The sequence below is a fragment of the Diceros bicornis genome, chromosome 13, assembly GCF_020826845.1.
Source record: "Diceros bicornis minor isolate mBicDic1 chromosome 13, mDicBic1.mat.cur, whole genome shotgun sequence".
Classification (NCBI taxonomy): Eukaryota; Metazoa; Chordata; class Mammalia; order Perissodactyla; family Rhinocerotidae; genus Diceros; species Diceros bicornis.
In genome coordinates this window covers 29,501,531-29,525,536 of record NC_080752.1, presented here as the reverse complement: position 1 = coordinate 29,525,536, position 24,006 = coordinate 29,501,531, and the positions used below count along the sequence as shown (strand labels likewise).

The following is a 24,006-nucleotide window of genomic DNA, read 5'->3' as shown; positions in this document are numbered from 1 at the left end:
TTAGATTTACGACGTTTATTATTTTCTTCACTCATCCTTCCTTCTTGCATCTCAGACATTAGTCCTGAGATCATTTTTCCTTCTTCTTAAACTACATCTGTTAAAAGTTGGGGTCTTCTGGTGGCAGACTATCAGGTTGTTTTTGTTTTTTGGTTTGTTTGTTTTTTAAATCTATAAATGTCTTTATTTCACCCTTGCTCTTTTTTTTTTTTTTTTTTTTTGGTGAGGAGATCAGCCCTGTGCTAACATCCGCCAATCCTCCTCTTTTTTTGCTGAGGAAGACGGCCCTGGGGTAACATCTGTGCCCATCTTCCTCCACTTTATATGGGACGCCGCCACAGCATGGCTTGCCAAGCAGTGCGTTGGTGCGCGCCCGGGATCCGAACCAGCGAACCCCGGGCCGCCGCAGCGGAGCGTGCGCACTTAACTGCTTGCGCCACCGGGCCGGCCCCTTCACCCTTGCTCTTAAAAGATAATTCCACAAGGGTACACAATTCCCAGTTGACAGTCACTTTCTTTCAGCATTTAATGCCATTATGTCCACCACCCTATGGCTTCCATCACTGAGACATCTAACTGTCACTCTTTTGTAGGTAAGCCCTCCTTTCTCTCTGGCTGCTTTAAAGGTCTTTGTTTTTGGTGTTCTGCAATTTTACTATAAAATGTCCAGATATGAATTTCTCTTGTTTAACCCGCTTGCGAGTTGCTGGGCTTCCTGAATCTGAGGATTCATGTCACTTATCAACTCTAGACAAATTCTTAGCCATTTATCTTTTTGATAATGGCTGCCAAACCAGTAGAGGAAGAAACACGGAATAAGGAGGGGGGTGGGGAATTTCTCCAAGTCTCCCTATTCTCTCATTTTGATATTTCTATTAGATATATATTACATCTGTGCCCTCTATATCTCTAAACATCTTTCATATTTTTCATCTCTTTTTCTCTTTGTGGTGCACTCCGGGTAATTTCTTCAGCTCTATCATTCCATTTGTTAATTCTTTCTAGCTATGTCTAATCCACTGTTTAACTCTTACATCAAGTTTTCAGTTTGAATTATTATCTTTTCATTTCTAGAAATTCTTTTTGGTTCTTTTTCATATGTGCTTGGTTGTTTTTATAGTCACTTGCCCCTTATTCATGTTTTCAAATCCCTTTTGAATTTATTTAAACATACATATTTTGTATTCTGTAACTGATAATTCCAAAACCCCCAAATCTCTAAATGAATAATTCTGTTGTTAGTGATTCTGCTGACTCTTACTCAGGATGGCTTTTTTCTAGTGCGTTTTGTGATTTTTGACCGTGAGCTCTTATTTCTTGGAAATTTTTTAAGGAAATTCTCTGAAGACTTGAATGATTTATGTTTGCTTCTCCTAGATGCCTAAAGGCAGTGCAGGCCTGGGTTCATTGTATGACAGTTCTTGGCTTGAGGTTTTTCAGACTACACCAACAGTGTAAATCTAGGTGCTAAACGCATATGAAAGTCACCTACTGGCCATGAAATTGCAGAGCTGACTTGATTTTTAAAAAATATGTCTACTCAGAGCAAAGGTAATAAAAACACAATTGTTTTTACTCGAGGGGATTGATTTTTTTTCTACTTCATCTTTTCCCTGAGAGTATAGCTGTTCCTGAATTCTTGCCTGATGGGGGGTTATCTCTGATCTGGCTCCTCGCCCCAAACCCACCAAGTGCTGAAGCTCTATACCAGTGCTCAACCTTTTTCACATCATAACACACATAGAAAATGGTATTTGTCTCGCCCACTGACATAAACAGAGGGGGCTGCTTGAGGGTAGAGGAGATGGGTCCTGGGGGTGGGGGTGGGGGTCTGGCTTGCCCAAGGAATAAAGGAATCAATATCTCAGCCACTCTGTCACCCATTCACGGCACACTTGCAGCATAGGAAGTCTCTGCTCTAGGACACCCTGATCCTTATGGAGCTCCTAGGGTATTTGGCTTACCTGTCCGTACCTTTCCAAACTTTTATATTTCGCCCATCAGTAAAACTCAGAAGAAATTTTAGGGACTGACATATGCTTGCCAACTTTCTATTTACAAAATAAGGACATTTAAAAAAATCATTTTTTACCACCTACACCATTATTTCATAAAAGACATTTCAACAACAAAAACATAAAAAGGTATGAAGAACATTTCAGAATAATACAAAGACCTTAAAATTTAATAAATTTCGCTCTAATTTGCTAAGGACTGCATGGATCTCTAGGCTGGCATTTGTGACTACTAGAGCAGAGACTAAGGTGAATGGATCTTTCCCTTTCCATAAATAAAATAACTTACTGGAAAATTGGCTTCCTTTACCTTTTCTCACAAGAGACACTGTCAATATCCATGCTCTGGGAACGTGACAGAGACTGAGATTGTGTTTCAAGGCTATTGGAGGGCGAGCTGCTGAGAGAACTGACTCCTTCACTGCTCTGGCTTCGATGGGCTACTCCTAAGCAGAAAAGATATGAAAGATGAAGTTTCATGTGAAATAACATGAAAGCTATTTGTATGGCAACAGTAAACATCCACAATCGGCATTCATACCACCATGACAGTCGGCAACTGAGGAATTTCTATCAGAAGATTATACTAAATGCAGAAGTAATATTAAAATCCTAGGAACATTAGCAAGAAATCATAATTTATCAATATACATCATATGAGGTTAGTAACAGAGTTATATCTGATACCTAAAACTGACTCCTCATCACCCTCTCTTTCACCAATTCAAACTATGAACCCAAATACAAATTTGCTTCCATGCGAGTCCAGAAAAATCCTTGAAATGTACCAAAAATAAGATACATTAATCAAAAGATATAGAGACATACAGATGGACAGATGTTGATAAAACAAATAGAGTAAAATGTTAATGGTAGAAGCTAGATCGTGAGTATATGGGTATACACTGCAAAATTCTTTCAACTTTGCTGTATGCTTAACATTTTCATAATAAAATGTTGAACACCTGCAAATAGACCCCCCTAAGCCATACCCTTAAATAGAGATCAATCCATTTATTGATTGAACATCCTATCTGTGATCGTTTGGGGAGAATAAAAAAACCTGACGCTGTTCTTGCCCTTGCAGAGCTCACAATATGGTGAACCACAGCCATGAGTAAAGGGACAGATCACTTCTCTCAACGTCTTTAAAACCATGTTTCTCATAGAATTTAAAAAATTACTTTAACTCTGAATATCTTTCTACAAAAAAAAGTTTACCTAGGGGCTGGCCCAGTGGCGCAGTGGTTAAGTGTGCATGCTCTGCTTTGGTTGCCCGGGGTTCGCAGGTTCAGATCCCAGGCACACACCGATGCACCGCTTGTCAAGCCATGCTGTGGCAGTGTTCCATATAAAATAGAGGAAGATGGGCATGGATGTTAGCCCAGAGCCAATCTTCCTCAGCCAAAAAAAAAAACAAAAAAAACAACAAAAAAAAGAGGAGGATTGGCATCAGATGTTAGCTCAGGGCTAATTTTCCTCGTGAAAAAAAAAGTTTACCTAGGCATTTGCAAGTAATTTTAAAAATATATACCTATGTTGCTGAAAGAAGAATGAGACTCACGTGTTTTAAAAACAAAACAACTTGAGTTACCATTTGTAGCTGACACAACTACCAAGTGAATAAAACTTGAACGCTCTCAGCATTCTAAGAAAGTAAACTTGCCAACTTTTAATGTCTCTTCATTGAAGAACATTACAAAACATTTATGCATTCCTGATAGAAGGTTTTAACACATACCTGTTTATTAAAACTTCTACAGGACTCATAAAGGAAAAGAGAAACTAAATTTTCACCATTCTTAGGTAGACTCAAGTAAAATACCAAAAGCATCTAATGTGAGAATTCTGAAATAAGCTTATAGAAGACAGTAAAACTTTAAATTCATTAATACAAGAAGTGTAACCCAAAGTAAGTTCTCAATAAATATTTATGGAAGGAATAAATAATATAGCATCAACAACATCCTTAGGAGAACATTAGTTTACCTATCACAATGAAAGGTCTGACAAATTTTTAATTAAAATTAATCAATAATAAAGTTCAATAATTTTTATGGGATATCAATTAAGCAGCTTTAAGATTTCTACCTGATAAACCCAGTTCTAAAATTAAACCAATAATTATAAGCTGTCTGAAAACCTGTATTTGTAATATAGTACACTATGTTATACTGTGTGTACAATAAACTATAGTAATATACTGTCAGAGTATACCATACAGTGTAATATACTGTAATTGCAATAGTTTTATAAGACATCAAGGATATCACCTGAATTCTTTTTTTCCTGAATCCTCCATGTGATCTTCACATTCTGTGTCAAGTGGGGCAATTCTCTCCAGAATTATGTGTACTAGTGTTCCTCAATCTCTACACACCATGTGACCCCCACTCCTTTCTTAAACTTAAAAATAGATGGTTTCTTTGACTTTATTTAGAATCAATATAAATTAAATATGTAACTAAAAACAAATCAAAGCAATTGTACAAAATACGGCTTTGTTTTCAAACCACACACGCACACTTTGGTCATCCTCACCCTCTCTCACCCCTAACCTGTGAAATCACTGTCAGGAAGCCAAGTTTTTTTTTTTTTTTTTTTTTTTTTTGTGAGGAGATCAGCCCTGAGCTAACATCCGCCAATCCTCCTCTTTTTTTTTTGCTGAGGAAGACGGCCCTGGGCTAACATCTGTGCCTATCTTCCTCCACTTTATATGGGATGCCGCCACAGCATGGCTTACCAAGCAGTGCGTCTGTGCACGCCCGGGATCCGAACCAGTGAACCCCGGGCCGCCGCAGCGGAGCGCGCGCACTTAACCGCTTGCGCCACCGGGCCGGCCCCCAAGCCAAGTTTTTAAGAATACAGATTTCTTTCCCCTCCTTCATCTCCATAAAGCCAGATATTAAAGAATTAAAATACAGACAAAACCTCCTCTGACTCTCTTTTAAAAGATTAGTAACATCTCCACATATCAACTTAAAAACAAAATTTACGAAAAGTGAGGGTGTGTAACAAAGAATGAAGAAAGCCATGTCTGCTTAATAAAATATGAACTACAAACCTTCAAGATGGCAGCTTTCCAAACTTTTATGACTAATAAGAGCTTGTTAAAGGTAAATTATGCATTCTGTATGAGAAGGCCAGAATTTTAAAGAAAATAAGGATTTTATTTCTATAAGATTTTCCTCCTAGTACTGCAGTATTTCCTGAATGATACTCCCTTTCAAGTATAAACCAGACCAAATGCCTATTTTTAAGCTGTAACTCTAGATCTATTCCAATATTTTACACACACACACACACACACACACACACACGTGTGCATACTAGCTGGCTAAATTCTAGTATAAAAAGTAGCACAGAATTGCCAAAAGGGGCCTTCAAACTTCAATAAAGCTGTTTTAAAAAGGGAGGGAGTGCCTTTAAGGATCTTGTCCAATCCTCCTCTTTTACAGATAAGAATTTTGAGATCTACGAAGTCTAAAAACTTCCCTTAGGACCTTCAGCAAGTTAGAAACAGAGCAGAGATTAAAACACAGGTCCAAAGATAATGCTGCTATTTGCTCTACCCCACACTACTCAACAGCTCTTTGATTACAGCTATTTTAAACCAAAGCTATATGTTTTATACATTCTAAAGTTACAAAAACAAAACTTAGAAAGATATTAGTGTCATAAAAAGAATCATTCATTCTACTAATAATCAAAATTCTAGGGCCGGCCCCGTGGCTTAGCGGTTAAGTGCTCCCGCTCTGTTATTGGCGGCCCGGGTTCGGATCCCGGGTGCGCACCGACGCACCGCTTCTCCGGCCATGCTGAGGCCGCGTCCCACATACAGCAACTAGAAGGATGTGCAGCTATGACAGACAACTATCTACTGGGGCTTTGGGGGAAAAAAGGAGGAGGATTGGCAATAGATGTTAGCTCAGAGCCGGTCTTCCTCAGCAAAAAGAGGAGGATTAGCACGGATGTTAGCTCAGGGCTGATCTTCCTCACACACACACAAAAAAATTCTAAAGCTTATTTACACAAATCTTGACAATAAACTAAACTAAAGGGTTAACATTCATGGAAAATAGAGAGTATACTCATATTTTATTTGGCCAATAACAAACCTTATCCCTCAATGCAACTTAAAATGAACATATTCTATTCCATAAAGCAGATTGACATATCTGATCAGCACCTAACTTCCTGGTGAAAACGTTTTGTTCTTGTGAAGAAACACAAATAAATTGAAATTTCAAATCTGTAAAGAAAAACAGTAGTATCTAAAATATTGGGACAAGAAAACCAACAACTCAAATTAGAAAACTGCTTTCATCTTCATATTTATGAGACACAGTATTCCTTTCCTTAGTGTCAAAAGGAGGAATCATACAAAGAATCATACATTTGGAGTCAAAAGACCATGACTGCTCCTTGGAGAAATGACTGATTCTAGGGCTGGGGCAGGGAAAACACGAGATGAGCCTGGACCATCTTATAGTGTCAGAAAGACAGAGTCCAAAAAGATAAAAGGATGGGCATGTCACACATGGAGTCAATCTGGAAAATCTCCCAATGGTCAGAGCTGGAACAATTCGTATAAAATAAATAATACAAAAATAAATATAGTAATGTGGATTAGAGCTCCAAGTATAAAATAAATATACGTGAGTTCATACTGATATAAGCAAGGATTAAATAAATAAACAACCAGGGAGAAGCGACAAATGCTCCTTACAGAAGAATTCTAAATACTATATGCAGATACTCCTTCCTCCAGGAGGTAAAGCTTAATTCCCACTGCTTGAGGACAGGCTAGGCTAGAAACTCCAAAGAATTGAGTCTGGGAAAGGAAAAATCCTACCTTCACCATGGAGAGACCTGGTGAGCACCAGCTGAACCATGTGGTGAAGGTTAACATCACCAGGGATGTTGCGTGGGCACTGTGCACCCTGCGATGATGTGATGAGAAGGGCACTTCACCTGTGTGATAGTCTTCCCCCAAACCCAAAACCTCAGTCTAATTGTGAGGAAAACACCAGACAAAGCCAAATTAAGGGACATTCTACAAAGTACTCTTCAAAACTGTCAAGATAATGAAAAATACAGAAAGACTAAGAAACTGTCACAGACCAAAGAAGACTAAGGAAACTCGTGTTCAGTTAACGGTAACACACCAAGGTTAATTTCTCAGTTTTCACAAATGTACTAGATATTAACATTAGAGGAAACTGGGTGAAGGACATATGGGAATTCTCTATACTATCTTTGCAACTTTTCTATAAATCTAAAGAATAATTTTATAATAATAATTATTGGAATAACCAAATAATAATTTTTGGAATAACCAAAATAAACGTTTATTTTACAAAAAGTCTAGGACTGGAACCCTGATTCCATGAATTCTAGTTACGTGACTTTGAGCAAATCACTTTATTAATATTTTCACTTATAAACTGATAGTATTGTATCTGTGCAGCCTACGTCATAGTCCTGTTGTGAAGTTCCAATGAAATAACAAATGCGAACGTGTTTATAAACTAAACACACATACCTCTACGCATCAGACAAGAATGGAATGAGAAGCAAGGGCAAACCCCCGAGTTTAAAGAATAAGTTAGCCTTTGTTAACTCAATACTTGCTCTGGTCTAGTCCATTTTCAGCATGTCTCAGTACTACATAAGAGACAGAGGCACACTTATTCCATCAGTCTTCAATGACTTTTATCCCCAACCCATCAGTTCATAATCGCACAAAGTATAATTCCTGCTGATCCACTGATGCTTCTATACTTACAATAACACTTGTTTAAAAATTTCAAAATGAACAAACAATTGTAAATTACAGTCTACCTAACCCTTGTGGTTTAAAAAGAATATATGCATATAACTTGATTTTGAGTTTCCTGAAAACAGTCACCACACCTCAATACCTTTCACAGTAGATATTTAATAAATATTCACTGAATATAACAGGGCTTTTGAGGCTGCTTTCCAAATCTGTGGTTGCAGCTTCATACAGGAAGGGTGCTATGAGTGAACTAGGTAACTTGTTAGGTCATTTAAGTCCTGAGCGCCTCCGTTTCTCTATCTGTAGAATGATGCGACTGAAGGAGAAAATCTCCGGCCCTTTCCAGTTTTATTAAAGTTAGAAATTATGTATTCAGTTGAAAAAATGCTGCATAGTTGACAATAACAAATCAAAATACTGTATTATGCATCCCCCTCCTAAAACATATACAAATTTTAGAAACAAAAGAAGAAACCAAACCACCGCAACACTGCATGGTTGACACTTTCTGGGGGCTTTATGAAGGCTCTTCTCAGGTCACTGTTGAGCTGGTTTCTTTCCTCTACCATGTTCAGTCACCTGATTTAAAACAATTGCTCATAATCAAGAGGCCTGGGGTGATAGAGGCAAAAATGTATTTTATATCTTTCTTTTTAGGATCATAAAATCTCGTGTCACTGGGAGAGACAGAAGGGAACAGAGAAGTTCTGTTGAGTTAAGGAAAGGGATGAAGGAGGCAGCAGGAAAACGGTGTGGCTCAAGAGTCCACTTCAAGTGCTGAATCCTGCCAAATTGGAAGGACATTCACTTGCTGGAGGCTGGTTAGGGCTCAATATTAAAGACTCTTAAAGTGTGAACATTCAACTCGAGGCATCAAAGGTGACAGACCCTTCTGCATCCAAAGATTTCAAAACCTTAATTTTTCTTAAACGCACTTCCTTACACTCCAATTGGGAGACCAGAGGCAGACGGCAGGAAAAACTCCCAGCATATTCCCAAATCATTGCATAGAACGACTTTCTGGATACCTACTATGAGCTCACCAGATAAAAGAGAAATACAAGACAGCTTTATTCAGAGTTTCAATCTAGTTAGGAAAACAAGATAAATGCACACAAAACTAAGAATGGTTTGTGTGGCACAATCTCGAAGGGTTATAAGCATCCTGGGTCGAGCACGAAGACTGGGATGGGACCAGAGAACGTGCTCTGAAAATCAGGACGTGGAGTTACATGAAGAGGGGGTAGGGAGCCTGATCACAGGGCACCTTGAAAGCTCTTGCACTAGATTATAGTTGGAAATAAGGAGACAAAGAAGGCTTTTGAGCAGGTGGCATATCTTATCTCTCCCATTAAGCCATCAATTCCCTAAGGGACACGTGCTACATTTTATGGAAACCACTCTCACACACAATATTTACTCCTGTGCCTTCCCTAGACTTGGAAGCATGACCTAGGGAATGAAAGCAGTGCTGTCGTAAAGGTCATGTCCCACTGTACAGGCAGAGTGCTAGCGAGTAGTGTGGAGTCAGATGCACCAGAGGCTGAAGGACTAAATGGGAAGAGAGGGAGAGAATGAAGGGATCAACCCCATGTCAAAACAGAAAGCTAATTCCCAGAGCTACACACATCTCACTAATAAGACGTCAGCACTTTTTCCAGATTCAGAAAGTAACTAGCATGACCCTAGAATAATGCTATATTCCATTATAATAAAAGAGCCCATTAAAATAAAAACACATATAAAACATCTCCCCCTTGGGTGGCCAAAAGGCCACTCCAGTGAGACGAAGTAACCAAGCCAGCATAGGATACACCTGTTACAACTCAGAGAACTAAAACGTACAAGCTAAAAGTATAGGATTTCAACCACGCCTGGGAGCCTCCTGAGCCCAGGTGCCTTTTAGGGGTCCCGCTGCAGCCCTCCGGCCTTGGGGCTTCTGCCTGAGCCTCTGCCTCCAGTCAGCCTCTTAATCACTCTCAAAACCTCTCCCTCTCCCAAGCTGTAGACCCAATGGAAACAAGAGGGCTTCTTTCTGAAGAAAAATAAAAGGGTTTTAACACAAGATTAGTAACCAATGATAGGACAAGGTTATAATTTTATTGTCATTCCTGATAGCATTCTTAGCCAAAGAAAATTTACTATAAAAGAATGATTTTGATTTTGTTGAAACTCCTACAAATGTACTACCACACAATAATGATGTTCATTATCAAAACTGGAGAAGGAAATTAAGGGGAAATTAAAGATGAATGCTCCACCCCAGGCCTTGCAAATCATCACCGAGCCCATTTTTGCCCCAGGACCTTTGCATCTGTTGTCTCTTCTGTCTGGAAAGATCACCCCATGGATACCTACTTGGTTTGCTCCCTAGCTTCATTCAGGTCTCTGTAAAATGTCACCTTCTTAATGAGGCCTCCTGTCAACTACCTTGTTTAAAACAGCAATGCCTCCTTCTTCCCAGCAGTACTTACTCCAACGTAATTCTCTATTTTTCTCCCCAGCAATTATCACCTCCTGACAGATTTTATGGTTTTTTAAAACCATTTTTCCTTTCTCTCACTAGACTAAAAGCAATGTGGCCTAGAACAAAACCTAACAAACATATGGGAGGATTTAAATAAACACGTATTAAATGAAGGCTGCATGAATTTACAGTGTTCAGTAGATCACTGGTAACAACCAACATAAACTAAAATGTACAACAGATAATAAAACAAATCAAGCAAATTTGGAAAGATAAGAATAACAACTGTAATGGGATAGGGAAGGATGTTCCCTATTTTCAAAAGTAATAATCCCCTTTTTTTTTAAAGGCAGGATTTTCAATCAGATAAATACTTGTGTGAAAATTCTCTCAAAAAAATTACCACCATAGCTGTGAGCCTGAGGCAGGGACTATTTGTGGCCCTGCATCAGGTACAGCGCTCCTGCACGGAGAACTCATCACAAGTCTACCTCCTCCTGCTAGACGGCAAGCCCCTCGAGGCCTCTCACTGAGACTTGCTCATCTTTGCATCCCTAGTTCCTAATACAGTGCCTGGTAAACAGAAGGCATTAAACAAGTGTCCAAATGCATGAATGGAAGCAGGATAAGACCACTTGCAAACATAATATTAAAGAAAAGTTTAGGTTAAACTCCTACTAAGTATATTAAAGACTAATAGCCAGACAGAGGAAACAGATTCCGTGTTTCTAACCTGGACCCCAGTACTACCCAGAGACAGAAAAAATCACTTGCCTTCTTACTCGTTCCAAACAGGCCCTGTTGTTCATTTTTGTTCCCAGAGCAGAGGTTATTATCCACAGATGGAGATAGATCTCAGGGGGTAGAAATTACAGTAGCTATCTGACCAACGGCTAGATCTTTTACTTAAAGTGTTTAATAAAGAAGCGCACAAATTACTTTATCAAAATCTTCAAAAATATTTTGATAACTATATTTCTATATCATTGTAATAATTTGTAATCCTGTATGTTTTATTCTATGCATTTAAAAATACATTTTGAGGGGCCAGCCCCATGGCTTAGCAGTTGGGTGTGCGTGCTCCGCTAATGGCGGCCCGGGTTCGGATCCTGGGCGCGCACCGACGCACTGCTTGTCCGGCCATGCTGAGGCCATGTCCCACATACAGCAACTAGAAGGATGTGCAACTATGACATACAACTATCTACTGGGGCTTTGGGGAGAAAAAGGGAAAAAAAAACGAGGATGATTGGCAATAGACGTTAGCTCAGGGCCAGTCTTCCTCACCAAAAAGAGGAGGACTGGCATGGATGTTAGCTCAGGGTTGATCTTCCTCATATACACACACAAAATAAAATAAATAAAATAAAAATAAAAATACATTTTGAGAAGCTGAGCAAAGGCTTCACCAGTTTGCCCAAGGGACTCATGGAATGACAGCAGTTAAGAACTCTGGTTCTAGAGGACAGCAAAGGCAAGGAGAGAACTTGCTCCACCTAACAATTGTGTCAGGATGAAACTGGTTGATAAAGATGTGTCAGAGGACGTCTTTGAAGAGGTCACAATAGCCAGGAGGGGTGAGGCTTTAGTTGGATATATTCAAGATGCCAGACGGGTAAACATCAGAGGCAACAGAGGGAAGATAACCATAATTCCAAAACGAGACTGTGGAATAAAATCATTCAAGAGTGTTAAGAATTTCTGAAGACTAAGCAATCACAAAATGATCTAAGATGGGGGAAGGCACTAAGACAACCAGTGTGTCCTCCCAGGAATTTAATAAGCACAGATTTTTTTAAAGGAAACGAAAGAACACATTCTCCCCTAGTGGATTGTAAACTCTTTCAGGAAAGAAACTGAGTCTCACTCATCTTTGCATGCCCATGACCTAGCACTGTGTTTGACCTGCACTAAGCCCTAAATAAATGCTGGATGAACTGAAATATAAAAATAACATCATCAATGATGACTGTAAAAAAGTGGCAATCACCTGTAAGAAAAATACTACCCATATTTATAAAGTTTTAAAAAAGGCTCAAGCAATGTCATATTAACAATGCAGTAAAAAAATTAAGAAACGTCTAAGAATGATGAATGCAAAATTCAGAACAGCAGTGACCCGCTGGTGGGAGGACGAGTGTGGAGAGCCAGAGATTCCATCAGGGAGTTCACAGGCATTACTATGCCTCATGTATGTTGTCACATATGTCCGGAATATTTTGTAATAACTTGTTTATGTAATTTTAGAAGAAAATGAATAGGCTTAGGGACTTTTAAAATTCTGCTCAGAGCACCAGGAAAAGCAGAGACAGACCTGCTGGTCATGGTGAAAGAGTAATGGCAGCAAACGTTCTCTAAATAGAACTCAAGTCTTTTTTTTTTTTTTTGTGAGGAAGATCAGCCCTGAGCTAACATCTATGCTAATCCTCCTCTTTTGGCAGAGGAAGACCGGCTCTGAGCTAACATCTATTGCCAATCCTCCTCCTGTTTTTTCCCCAAAGCCCCAGTAGATAGTTGTATGTCATAGTTGCACATCCTTTTAGTTGCTGTATGTGGGACACAGCCTCAGCATGACCGGAGAAGCGGTGTGTTGGTGCGCGCCCGGGATCCGAACCCGGGCCGCCAGTAGCAGAGCGCACGCACTTAACCACTAAGGCACGGGGCCAGCCCTCAAGTCTTATTTTCCTTCTAACGTTTCTAACAAAAAAAAATTTTTCATTCATTTAGTCATTTAACTAGTGGCATTTACAGAGTACCTACTATGTGCTAACACGGGTCTGGGGACAAGGAAATGAACAATAATGACAAGGTCCTTGCCCTAACCTTATGTTCTAAAGGGAGTAGGTGACAGAGATGAAAAAAACAGGTACATAAATGATATTCCTACTGGGAAGCAGGGTCTTTGCAGGTATAATCAAGTTAAGATGAGGTCATACTGGATTAGAGTGGTCCCTAATCCAATAACTGCTGTCCTTATAAGGAGTGGGAATCTTGGACACAGAAACACACAAAAGGGATGGTCATGAGAAGATGGAAGCAGAGATTGGAGGATGCTGTCACAAGCAAAGAAACACCAAGGACTGCCAGCAACCAAGAGAAGGAAGGGGCAAGGATTCTTTCTTAGAGGCTTCAGAGGGAGTATGGCCCTGCTGACACTTCACTTTGGACTTTTGGCCTACAGAACTGTAAGAGAATATTTCTGTTGTTTTAAGCCATCAAGCTTGTGACACTTTGTTATGGTAGTCCTAGCAAACTAATACAGAAGCAGATGGCATGGCAAGAAGCTGGGACTACAATGGGAGAAGCCACCTGCAGGACTTCCCAACCCTTGCTTCCCAACCCTTCCCAACCCTTGCTTAGTTACTTGCAACTGAAAGCCTCTCAACTAAGAAGGCTGCCAAGTGACTACCAGGTCACTCCTGGATGAGGAACTCCTTACCACGCAAGGGAGGCAGCCCACCCAGTGTCTGTCTCTGTTAGAAAGCACTTCTTGACCTGGAACAGAAGTCTCCTTTACATTCAGTGGTTAATAAATCTACCCACTGGCCCTACGTCTGCCATCTAGGACCACAGAAAACAAGCACAAACCATCACCTTCCTCGTGGCAACTTTTCACACTTTTTTAACGGAAAGCCATGACATCCTCTTGAGATTTCTTTTCTTTAGGATACACATGCCTATGTTGTTTTGGCCATTTTCTCCTGAGATTCATTTATTACTTCAAGAGATCTTTATTCAGTGCCTACCACGTGCCAGGTATATTTAAGGCACTGGGAATACAGCAGTGAATAATAGGGACATGAGTCCCTGGCCCATGGAGCTTACCCTCCATTAGCGGAAGCTGAGAAAGCAGGATATACAAGTAATACACATGCTACGTCAGATGGCGATAAGAGCTGGAAGAAAAAGTATCTATCTCAGATAGAGGCTGCACTTTTAGACAGGGTGGCCAAAGAAGGTCTTATTGAGAAAGTGACACTTGAATAAACATCTGAAGAGCTGAGCAAAAAAGCCATGTGGATTTTAGGGCATGAGCATTCTCGGCAAAGAAACAGCAAACATAAAAGCCCAAATAGGAATCATGCCTGGAATGTTCCAGGCACAGCAGGGAAGCCAGTATGGCTGGAGCAGAAGGGTAAGGAAAAGAGCAGTGACACAGGAGGTCAGAGCCGCAGTGGGGCAGGTCACACGTGGGCCTGGGTCATGGTGAGGACTTTGACTTTCACTCCGAGTCGGGCAGGGAGCCCATGGAGGGAGCCACTGGAGGGAGCCAATGGAAAACTGACATGACTTGTCTTATGAGGGGTTTTTCTGTTTTGTTTAAACTTGTTTATTTAATAAATTCATGAAAATGTGTTTATTCAACCTTCCAAGAGCATGGCTAATAATATCTACCTATTTGTGATTATGAATAACGGTGATTATGTGAGAAACATAATCAGGACTTCACAGCATAGAGGTGCACTGCCAAGAACTAACCATTTAGATTGCCCAAGTCCTTCTGTTAGTTTGTGATAGCAACATAGTGAGCTTGCTATAAAGAATAATGCTGCTGTTATACGATGTTGTTCTTATGCTTTAGTGGGATCCGTCTGGCTCTACACTGAGAACAGAATGAAGTGAAGCAAGGGCAGACATGGAGAGACCAGTTAGAAGGCCAGTCCGATAATTCAGGCAAAATCTGCTGATGCTTTGGACCTGGGTGGTAGCAGGAGAGGTGGTAAGAATCTGGTCTGGTTCCATTTTGCTGATGGACCTAGAGCAAGGACCAAGAGCAAGCAACAGTCCACAGGCTATATCTGACCCACTGCCTGTTTTTGTAAATCAAGTTTTATTGGAACACAGCCATGCTCATTTGTTTACATATTGTCTACAGTTGCTTTTGTGCCACAGGGGCAGAGAAGAATAGCTGTGGCAGAGACCGTACAGCCTTCAAAGCCAAAAATATTTACTAACTGGCCCTTTACAGAGTTTGTTAACCTCTGATCTAGAAGATGAGGTAAAGAGAAGACATAATGTTTTAGGTTTAAGTAATCAGAAAAAATGAGTTGTCATTTATTGAGACAGGGTCCTAGGAGAAGAAAGATGTGAGGAAATATCGGGAGCTGAGCTGATTTTGGACATGTTAACTCAGAGACGCTCATTAGATGCTGTACAACTCTGAGGTTCAAGGAACAGGGCTGAGCGGGAGATATAAACTTAGGAGTCATCAGATTAGAGACAGTAGTTAAAGCCAGATACACTCAATAGGAGAATAAACCTAGATGGAGAGGATGAGAGGTTAAATGAGCCCTGGCACTCTAACATTCGGAAGTCAGGGAAATGAGAAAGACCCATACAGAGAACTAACAAGGAACAGAGATAGGATGAAAACCAGGGGAGCGTGATGTTCTGGAAGGCAAAAGAAGAAAGTGTTTCAAGGAGAAGAGGGTGAAAGCCACATCAAATGAAGCAGATTGGTCAGATCAGACGGTGACTCAGAGCAGACCACAAGAGGCCTCACCTGACTGGAGCTGATTCAGCAGAGGGTGCAAGGATAGAAGGAGACTGAGGACAGGCAACTCATTCCAGAAGTTTTGCTGTGACGGAATGCAGAGATGTGGGGTAGAAGCTGGCAGGGGAAAATGAGATGGAGAGAGTTCCTTTTTATTTATTCCCATGATGGGAGAAGGAACGGTATGTATAATGGCTGGTAAAAAAATAAGTTTTTGGGCCCAGCCCCGTGGCTGAGTGGTTCAAGTTCTGTCCACTCCGCTTCAGTGGCCCAGGTTCGCGGGTTCGGATCCTGGGCTTGCACCTACTCCACTCACCAGCCACGCTGTGGTGGTATCCCACATAAAAAACAGAGGAAGACTGGCACAGATGTTAGCTCAGGGCTAATCTTCTTCAAGAAAAAAAAAAGGAGGACTGGCAACAGATGTTAGCTCTGGGAGAATCTTCCTCAGCAAAAAAATAATAATAAGTTTTCCACTTGAGATGGAAAAGCTGATGAAGCAGGAAAGAGACGGGAACCGCTGAAGCAAAGGCTCTGAGTAGGTGAGAGGAGACGGGATCTAGGGCTTAGACTTTGATAAGGGCAGGGACAGTTCAAGCATCACAAGAACTGGCCACGCATACAGGGAGGTAGGTAGGTGGATGCAATGGTGGGAGCTTACGGAGGTTCCCTTCTGCCTGCATCTGTTTTCTCCATGAAACAGAAGGCAGGCCATGAGCTGAGAGTGTGCATGGAGAACGAGGAGTTGCAGACTAGAGGAGAAGGTATGAAACAGATTAGCAGAGTGGGAGAGTGAACTGGGAAATATGGTATAATTTCTGACAGTATTAAGAGTCCACCTGAGTCTGCGATCATGAACCTGAAACAAGACAGGTAAGCATGGTTCTGGGTTTTTCTCTAGCCTTGTTCCACTGCATTAGACAGAGAGTGGGCAGGGAATAGGATTTAAGACCAGGATCATGGTTTAACCAAGCAAATAAGACAAAGTGAAAGAGAAGAGAGAGAAGGGAGTGACAATAATGACTGACTGTGGAGTTTAAGCAGGGTGAGGGGGGAAATGAGGACACAGAGGGAGGAGTGAAGAAAGTGAAAAAGTGATGGAATCAATGGATTGTAGCCCCCAGTGAACCTGAAGGATTACTGGATTTGGGCACAGAGAGGGTGAGCTAGAAAGCTGAAGGTGGTGGTTAGAAAGCCATTGAGATTGAAAGGTCTAGAGTGTGACCATGACAGTGAGTGGCTGAAGTCAGGTGGAAGACAAGGAGGAAGGAAAGGAGCTCAAGAAACTGAGAGGTCAGAGTCCTGGAAGGGTCATCTCTGTGGCTACTGAGATCGTCCTAAACTAAGACAGAAATGGTGTTGGAGAGAGAGACAGTGGACAGAATGAGGCAGGGTGAGCGGGTTCAGAGGACAGCTGCTACAAGGAAGGGGAGCAGGGAGAAAATCCATGTGTTCTTGTGGAGGAGGAAGGATGGTGTCGAAGAGGAAAAGAGAGCAACAGAGGAAGAGTACAAATTCAATATGAGCACTAAGGGGAAGGGACCTTCACAGAGCAGGATTTTGCTGCTGACTGACCACGAGGATTTCAGATCTGGGGAGGGGTGGAGGTGGGGTCAGAAAGTTAAAGGTAACAGGCCACATAGAGATTAGAGACTGAGGATAAGGGATGAGGACCTGGGAGACCTGGTGGCTGACATAAGCAGGGATAAGGGGCATGCTGAGATTATTCCTGGTGGTCCCAAAGAGACACTGTGCTGCAACCAGGAGTGTTGAAGGGCTTGCCAGGAGCATGCAGAGCGCTGGGTGTCCTGCTGACCTGTGCTGATGCAGTGAGATTTTAAGCCCCTCCCCAACCCACTAGCTCTCTCCTGGACAATTTCCAGCATTCCAGCTGGGGCCCGATCATGGTGAGACAAGTAGCACTGTCTCCAAGGAAAAGGTAAAAACAATTAGAATCCTGAACTCTTCCCCGACCAGAAGATCATCACAGCTTCTCAAAGAAGGTGTACAGAGAAGATATTTCAGGCAAGGTATTGTTTATTACTAACTTGATGTTTTGGCCAGAACCTCTCTCACTTTTATAATTAACAGAATTATGTATAAACATTTATGTTTACATGGGGAGGAGTCGACAGTGATGCCTAAAGAGAGTTATAGTAACAGAAACAGCAAATACTTTTAATTGACAAGTTATCCTAGATCAAAAAGATAGATTATCTGGAAGGCGACTAAGGGAGACTGCATTAAATGACTACAAAACTAACAATCATATATTAAATTATTAGATGATGATCAACATAGGTCTCCTAATACCTGCTTTTTCATAATTAGAATCTTAAGTAATTATAATAATAATGATAATGATTATTATGTTTGATAGAAAAGTTCACTTACAGGAAGGACAGATTTTTTCAAATATAGTTTGAGTCAATATCGTTTCCCAACAAAGATAGCCCTGGATATCAACCATGAGCTCATTAATTATAAAGAAATAAACCTTTACAATAGTTAAACAATTGTCAAAGAGACAGTTATAAAACATCACATCAGGTGAACTTTTATATCCTGAAAATATAAAGCATGAGTTAGATACCAATGTAGAATGAAGATAAGGAAATCCATAATTAGAGGCTTGTTATTTTGACCATTGTTTCAATCTTGCATTTTCAGATTATTTTATCTTAAAAGAAAAGTATCAACCAAACTCAAAAAATCAACAGAACCAAATTTAGTCTTAATCACCTTACTATCAGAGATAAGACCTGACTCTGTTTGAAAAAAAGGACAAAAGTTATACAAAGGAAAACAATTAGTTTTAACAGATTATTATCATAACGAATAGACATTAACAAAACATACTGCAATGATCTTAGTATTTACCGCTTGCAGGATTTTTAAAAGTTGCTTTCCAATTCATTTTATCCTGTTGTGGAAACAACACAACTGTAAGTTTAACAGAAAGCTATGATTGGAATTATAAACGCATCCCAGGTATGAAGGTAAGGCTTACCTGATGCACCTATTGGGGAGGTAGCTGGGGTCATGTTGTGGACATTGAGACCAAGACTCTGGGAGGGGCCTGGGGCTGATGCTGCTATAGGAGGCCCCGGAGGGTTCTCCCTCTGGGGAGAGGTGAGTGGGGTGGTCGGCTGGGAGGTCTGTCCACCAGCAAGTCGTGCAAGGCGCCTCCGTCGGATCTACAACATGAGGGGAAAAGGACATTCTATAACTAAACAGAAGAAACAATTCTGCCTGAGAATAACGATAACATTATCAATGACCATCAATAACCACACTAGAGCTTAACAACTAAATCTGCCTGGAGAAAAAGAACTCATTTGAGACAAGTAATAACTCAGTGTACCAGTATTTTTACAAGTACCACCTCACACTTTAAAAAACGCATCTTGGGCCGGCCCCGTGGCTTAGTGGTTAAGTGAGCGCGCTCCACTGCTGGCGACCCGGGTTCGGATCCCGGGCTCGCACCGACGCGCTGCTTCTCCGGCCATGCTGAGGCCGCGTCCCGCATACAGCAACTAGAAGGATGTGCAGCTATGACACCCAACTATCTACTGGGGCTTTGGGGGGAAAAAAAAAATAAATAAAATCTTTAAAAACCGCATCTTAATTGCCTTATCATTTCTGTTTATCACACCTCCTTGACTGATACTATGAATTTACAAGAAGCATACTACACTTTTAAACACACCAAAGCTTGTTATTATTTTAATAAAACTACATAACTTGGTCATTTTAAATAGGTGAAAATTTAAAATAAATATCCAATTTAATTCACTAAAACAATGAGAGAAAGTAAAAGTTACACTAAGACAAATTTTGCTATCACTTTCAAGAGCAACAGGGTTAGGTTTTTCTTACTTAATTTCAATAAAAATATAACCTCAAACTTTTTCCTTATAATTAATACCCCAGAGTTATCAAGCGATTACAAATATCTACCACACAATCCCAGTGGATCACAGAAATGTTTTTCCCACATTTTGATAGCCATTAATTCATAACCAGTCAATAAACTCTCATTGACCACCTGCTGTCCCAGGCAGTGAGGATACAGAACAATTATGATAAGGCTTCTGGCTCTAAGTTGGCATCAAAGAAGCAAACCAACTTGGTTGCTCACACTCTCCATTATGAATAAGGAATATGAAAAAGTTAAATTACAACAAATGCTAATGGGAATGGACCACATCTGAACTAAGAATCTGTCGTTCTAACATTGTAGAAAACCTCCTCCTTTTATTGTTCAGACAGCAAATACATCCTGATTCTTGACCCCAAAGTTCAGAAACCCCTCCTTGTGGCAATGCTGCAAATACATCTATCAATGAATTTACACAAAATCCTTAAGCTGTTTGGTTGTTCATCTATCTACTTAACTTGATTAAATCTCTTGACAGAAAGGATTAGGTCTTATTTTTTTTTACTTTTTTTTATTGATGTTTTAATGGTTTTTAACATTGTGAAATTTTGGGTTGTGCATTTTTGTTTGTCCATCACCATATATATGACTCCCTTCACCCCTTGTGCCCACCCCCCACCCCTACTGCCCCTGGTAACCACAATACAGTTTTCTCTGTCCATGTGTTGGTTTATATTCCACATATGAGTGAGATCATACAGTGTTTGTCTTTCTCTTTCTGGCTTATTTCACTTAACATAATACGTTCCAGGCCCATCCAGGTTGTTGCAAATGGGACGATTTTGTCTTTTTTTATGGCTGAGTAGTATTCCATTGTGTGTGTGTGTGTGTGTGTGTGTGTGTGTGTGTGTGTATATATATACACCACATTTTCTTTTCTTTTTTTTTTTTTTTTAAAGATTTTATTTATTTATTTTTCCCCCAAAGCCCCAGCAGACAGTTGCCCGTCATAGCTGCACATACTTCCAGTTGCCGCATGTGGGACGCGGCCTCAGCATGGCCAGAGGAGCAGTGCGCCGGCACCAGGATCCGAACTCGGGCCGCCGGCAGCACAGCGCGCGCACTCAACCGCCAAGCCACGGGGCCAGCCCGACACCACATTTTCTTAATCCAGTCATCAGTCGAGGGTTGCTTCAGTTAGGTTGCTTCCACTTCTTGGCTATGGTGAATAATGCTGCAATGAACATAGGGGTGCATAAGCCTCTTTGGATTGTTGATTTCAGGTTCGTTGGATAGATTCCGAGTAATGGGATGGCTGGGTTGTAGGGCATCTCTATTTTTAAGTCTTTGAGGAATCTTTTCCATAGAGGCTGCACCAGTTTGCATTCCCACCAACTGTGTATGAGGGTTCCTGTTTCTCCACATCCTCTCCAACACTTGTCGTTTTTTGTCTTGGTGATTATAGCCATTCTAACGGGCGTGAGGTGGTATCTTAGTGTTGTTTTGATTTGCATTTCCCTGATGATTAGTGATGTTGAACATCTTTTCATGTGCCTATTGGCCATCTGTATATCTGTATATCTCCTTTGGAGAAGTGTCTGTTCATTTCCTCTGCCCATTTTTTGAACGGGTTGTTTGTTTTTGTTTTTTTTTTTCTTTTTTTTTTTTTTTGTGAGATCAGCCCTGAGCTAACATCCGCCAATCCTCCTCTTTTTTTGCTGAGGAAGACGGCCCTGGGCTAACATCGGTGCCTATCTTCCTCCACTTTATATGGGACGCCGCCACAGCATGGCTTACCAAGCAGTGCGTCGGTGCGCGCCCGGGATCCGAACCAGCGAACCCCGGGGCGCCGCAGCGGAGCGCGCGCACTTAACCGCTTGCGCCACCGGGCCGGCCCCGGGTTGTTTGTTGTTTTGTTGTTCAGTTGTGTGAATTCTTTATATATTATGGAGATCAAGCCCTTGTCAGATGTATGTTTTGCAAATATTCTCTCCCAGCTGGTGGGTTGTCTGTTCATCTTGATTCTGGTTTCGTTTGTCTTATAGAAGCTCTTTAATCTGATAAAGTCCCACTTGTTTATTTTTTCTTTAGTTTCCCTAGTCCGGGTAGGCATGTCATCCAAAAAGATTCCTTTATGACCAATGTCAAATAGTGTGTTGCCTATATTTTCTTCTATGAGTTTTATAGTTTCAGGTCTCACCTTCAGGTCTTTGATCCATTTTGAGTTAATTTTTGTGAATGGCAATAGCAGATGGTCCACTTTCATTCTTTTGCATGTGGCTGTCCAGTTTTCCCAACACCATTTACTGAAGAGACTTTCCTTTCTCCATTGTATGTTCTTAACACCTTTGTCGAAAATTAGCTGTCCGTATATGTGGGGTTTTATTTCTGGGCTTTCAATTCTGTCCCATTGATCTGTGTGTCTGTTTCTGTACCAGTACCATGCTGTTTTGATTACTATTGCTTTGTAGTATTTTTTTTTAAATTTTTTATTGCAATAACATTGATTTATAACATTGTAAAAATTTCAGGTGTACATCATTGTACTTCTATTTCTGCATAGATTACATCATGTTCACCACCAAAATACTAATTACAACCCATCACCACACACACGTACCGAATTATCCCTTTCACCCTCCTCCCTCCCCCCTTCCCCTCTGGTAACCACCAATCCAATCTCTGTCCCTATGTGTTTGTTTATTGTTGTTATTATCTACTACTTAATGAAGGAAATCATATGGTATTTGACCTTCTCCCTCTGACTTATTTCACTTTGCATTATACCCTCAATGTCCATCCATGTTGTCACAAATGCCTGGATTTCATCGTTTCTTATGGCTGAGTAGTATTCCATTGTGTATATATACCACATCTTCTTTATCCATTCGTCCCTTGATGGGCACTTAGGTTGCTTCCAAGTCTTGGCTATTGTGAATAGCGCTGCAATGAACACAGGGGTGTATGTTCCTTTACAAATTGGTGTTTTCAAGTTCTTTGGATAAATACCCAGCAGTGGAATAGCTGGATCATATGGTAGTTCTATCCTTGATTTTTTGAGGAATCTCCATGCTGTTTTCCATAGTGGCTGTACCAGTTTGCACTCCCACCAGCAGTGTATGAGAGTTCCCTTCTCTCCACATCCTCTCCAACACATGTTGTTTCCTGTCTTGTTAATTATAGCCATTCTGACGGGCGTGAGGTGGTATCTCATTGTAGTTTTGATTTGCATTTTCCTGATAGTTAGTGATTTTGAACATCTTTTCATGTGTCTGTTGGCCATCTGTATATCTTCTTTGGAGAAATGTCTGTTCAGGTCTTTTGCCCATTTTTTAATTGGGTTGGTAGTTTTTTTGTTGGTGAGATGCATGAGTTCTTTATATATTTTGGAGATTAAGCCCTTATCAGAAGTATGGTTTGCAAATATCTTCTCCCAATTGTTAGGTTGTCTTTTCGTTTTGTTGATGGTTTCCTTTGCTGTGCAGAAGCTTTTTAGTTTGATGTAGTCCCATTTGTTTATTTTTTCTATTGTTTCTCTTGCCCGGTCAGACGTGGTGTTTGAGAAGATGTTGCTAAGACTGATGTCGAAGAGCGTACTGCCTATGTTTTCTTCTAGAAGTTTCACAGTTTCAGGTCTTACATTCAAGTCTTTAATCCATTTGGAGTTAATTTTTGTGTATGGTGTAAGGTAAGGGTCTACTTTCATTTTTTTGCATATGGCTATCCAGTTTTCCCAACACCATTTGTTGAAGAGACTTTCTTTTCTCCATTGTATGTGCTTGGCTCCTTTGTCAAAGATTAGCTGTCCATAGATGTGTGGGTTTATTTCTGGGCTTTTGATTCTATTCCATTGATCTGTGTGTCTGTTTTTGTGCCAGTACCATGCTGCTTTGGTTACTATAGCTTCGTAGTATATTTTGAAATCAGGGAGTGTGATACCTCCAGCTTTGTTCTTTTTTCTCAGGATTCCTTTAGCTATTCGGGGTCTTTTGTTGTTCCATATAAATTTTAGGATTCTTTATTCTATTTCTGTGAAAAATGTTGTTGAAACTTTGATAGGGATTGCATTGAATCTACAGATTGCTTTAGGAAGTATGGACATCTTAACTATCTTAATTCTTCCAATCCAAGAGCACGGAATATCTTTCCATTTCTTTGTGTCTTCTTCAATTTCTTTCAGAAATATTTTATAGTTTTCGGTGTACATATCTTTCACCTCTTTGGTTAAGTTTATTCCCAGGTATTTTATTCTTTTTGTTGCAATTGTAAATGGGATGGTATTCTTAATTTCTCTTTCTGCTACTTCGTTGTTAGTGTACAGAAATGCAACTGATTTTTGTATGTTGATTTTGTATCCTGCAACTTTAC

At 40.5% G+C, this 24,006-nt stretch overlaps 1 protein-coding gene across 1 annotated transcript in view; it reads right to left on the bottom strand.

Annotated features, from left to right (window-relative positions):
- UBE4B (ubiquitination factor E4B) overlaps window positions 1-24,006 on the bottom strand; it is a 133,979-nt gene that overhangs the window by 70,810 nt on the left and 39,163 nt on the right. Inside the window, exons 2-3 of the mRNA XM_058552858.1 lie at window positions 18,769-18,955; window positions 2,326-2,461 (exon numbers count right to left, since the gene is read on the bottom strand). Coding sequence (XP_058408841.1) covers window positions 2,326-2,461; window positions 18,769-18,955 — 323 coding nt within the window. The remainder of the gene's footprint in view (window positions 1-2,325; window positions 2,462-18,768; window positions 18,956-24,006) is intronic.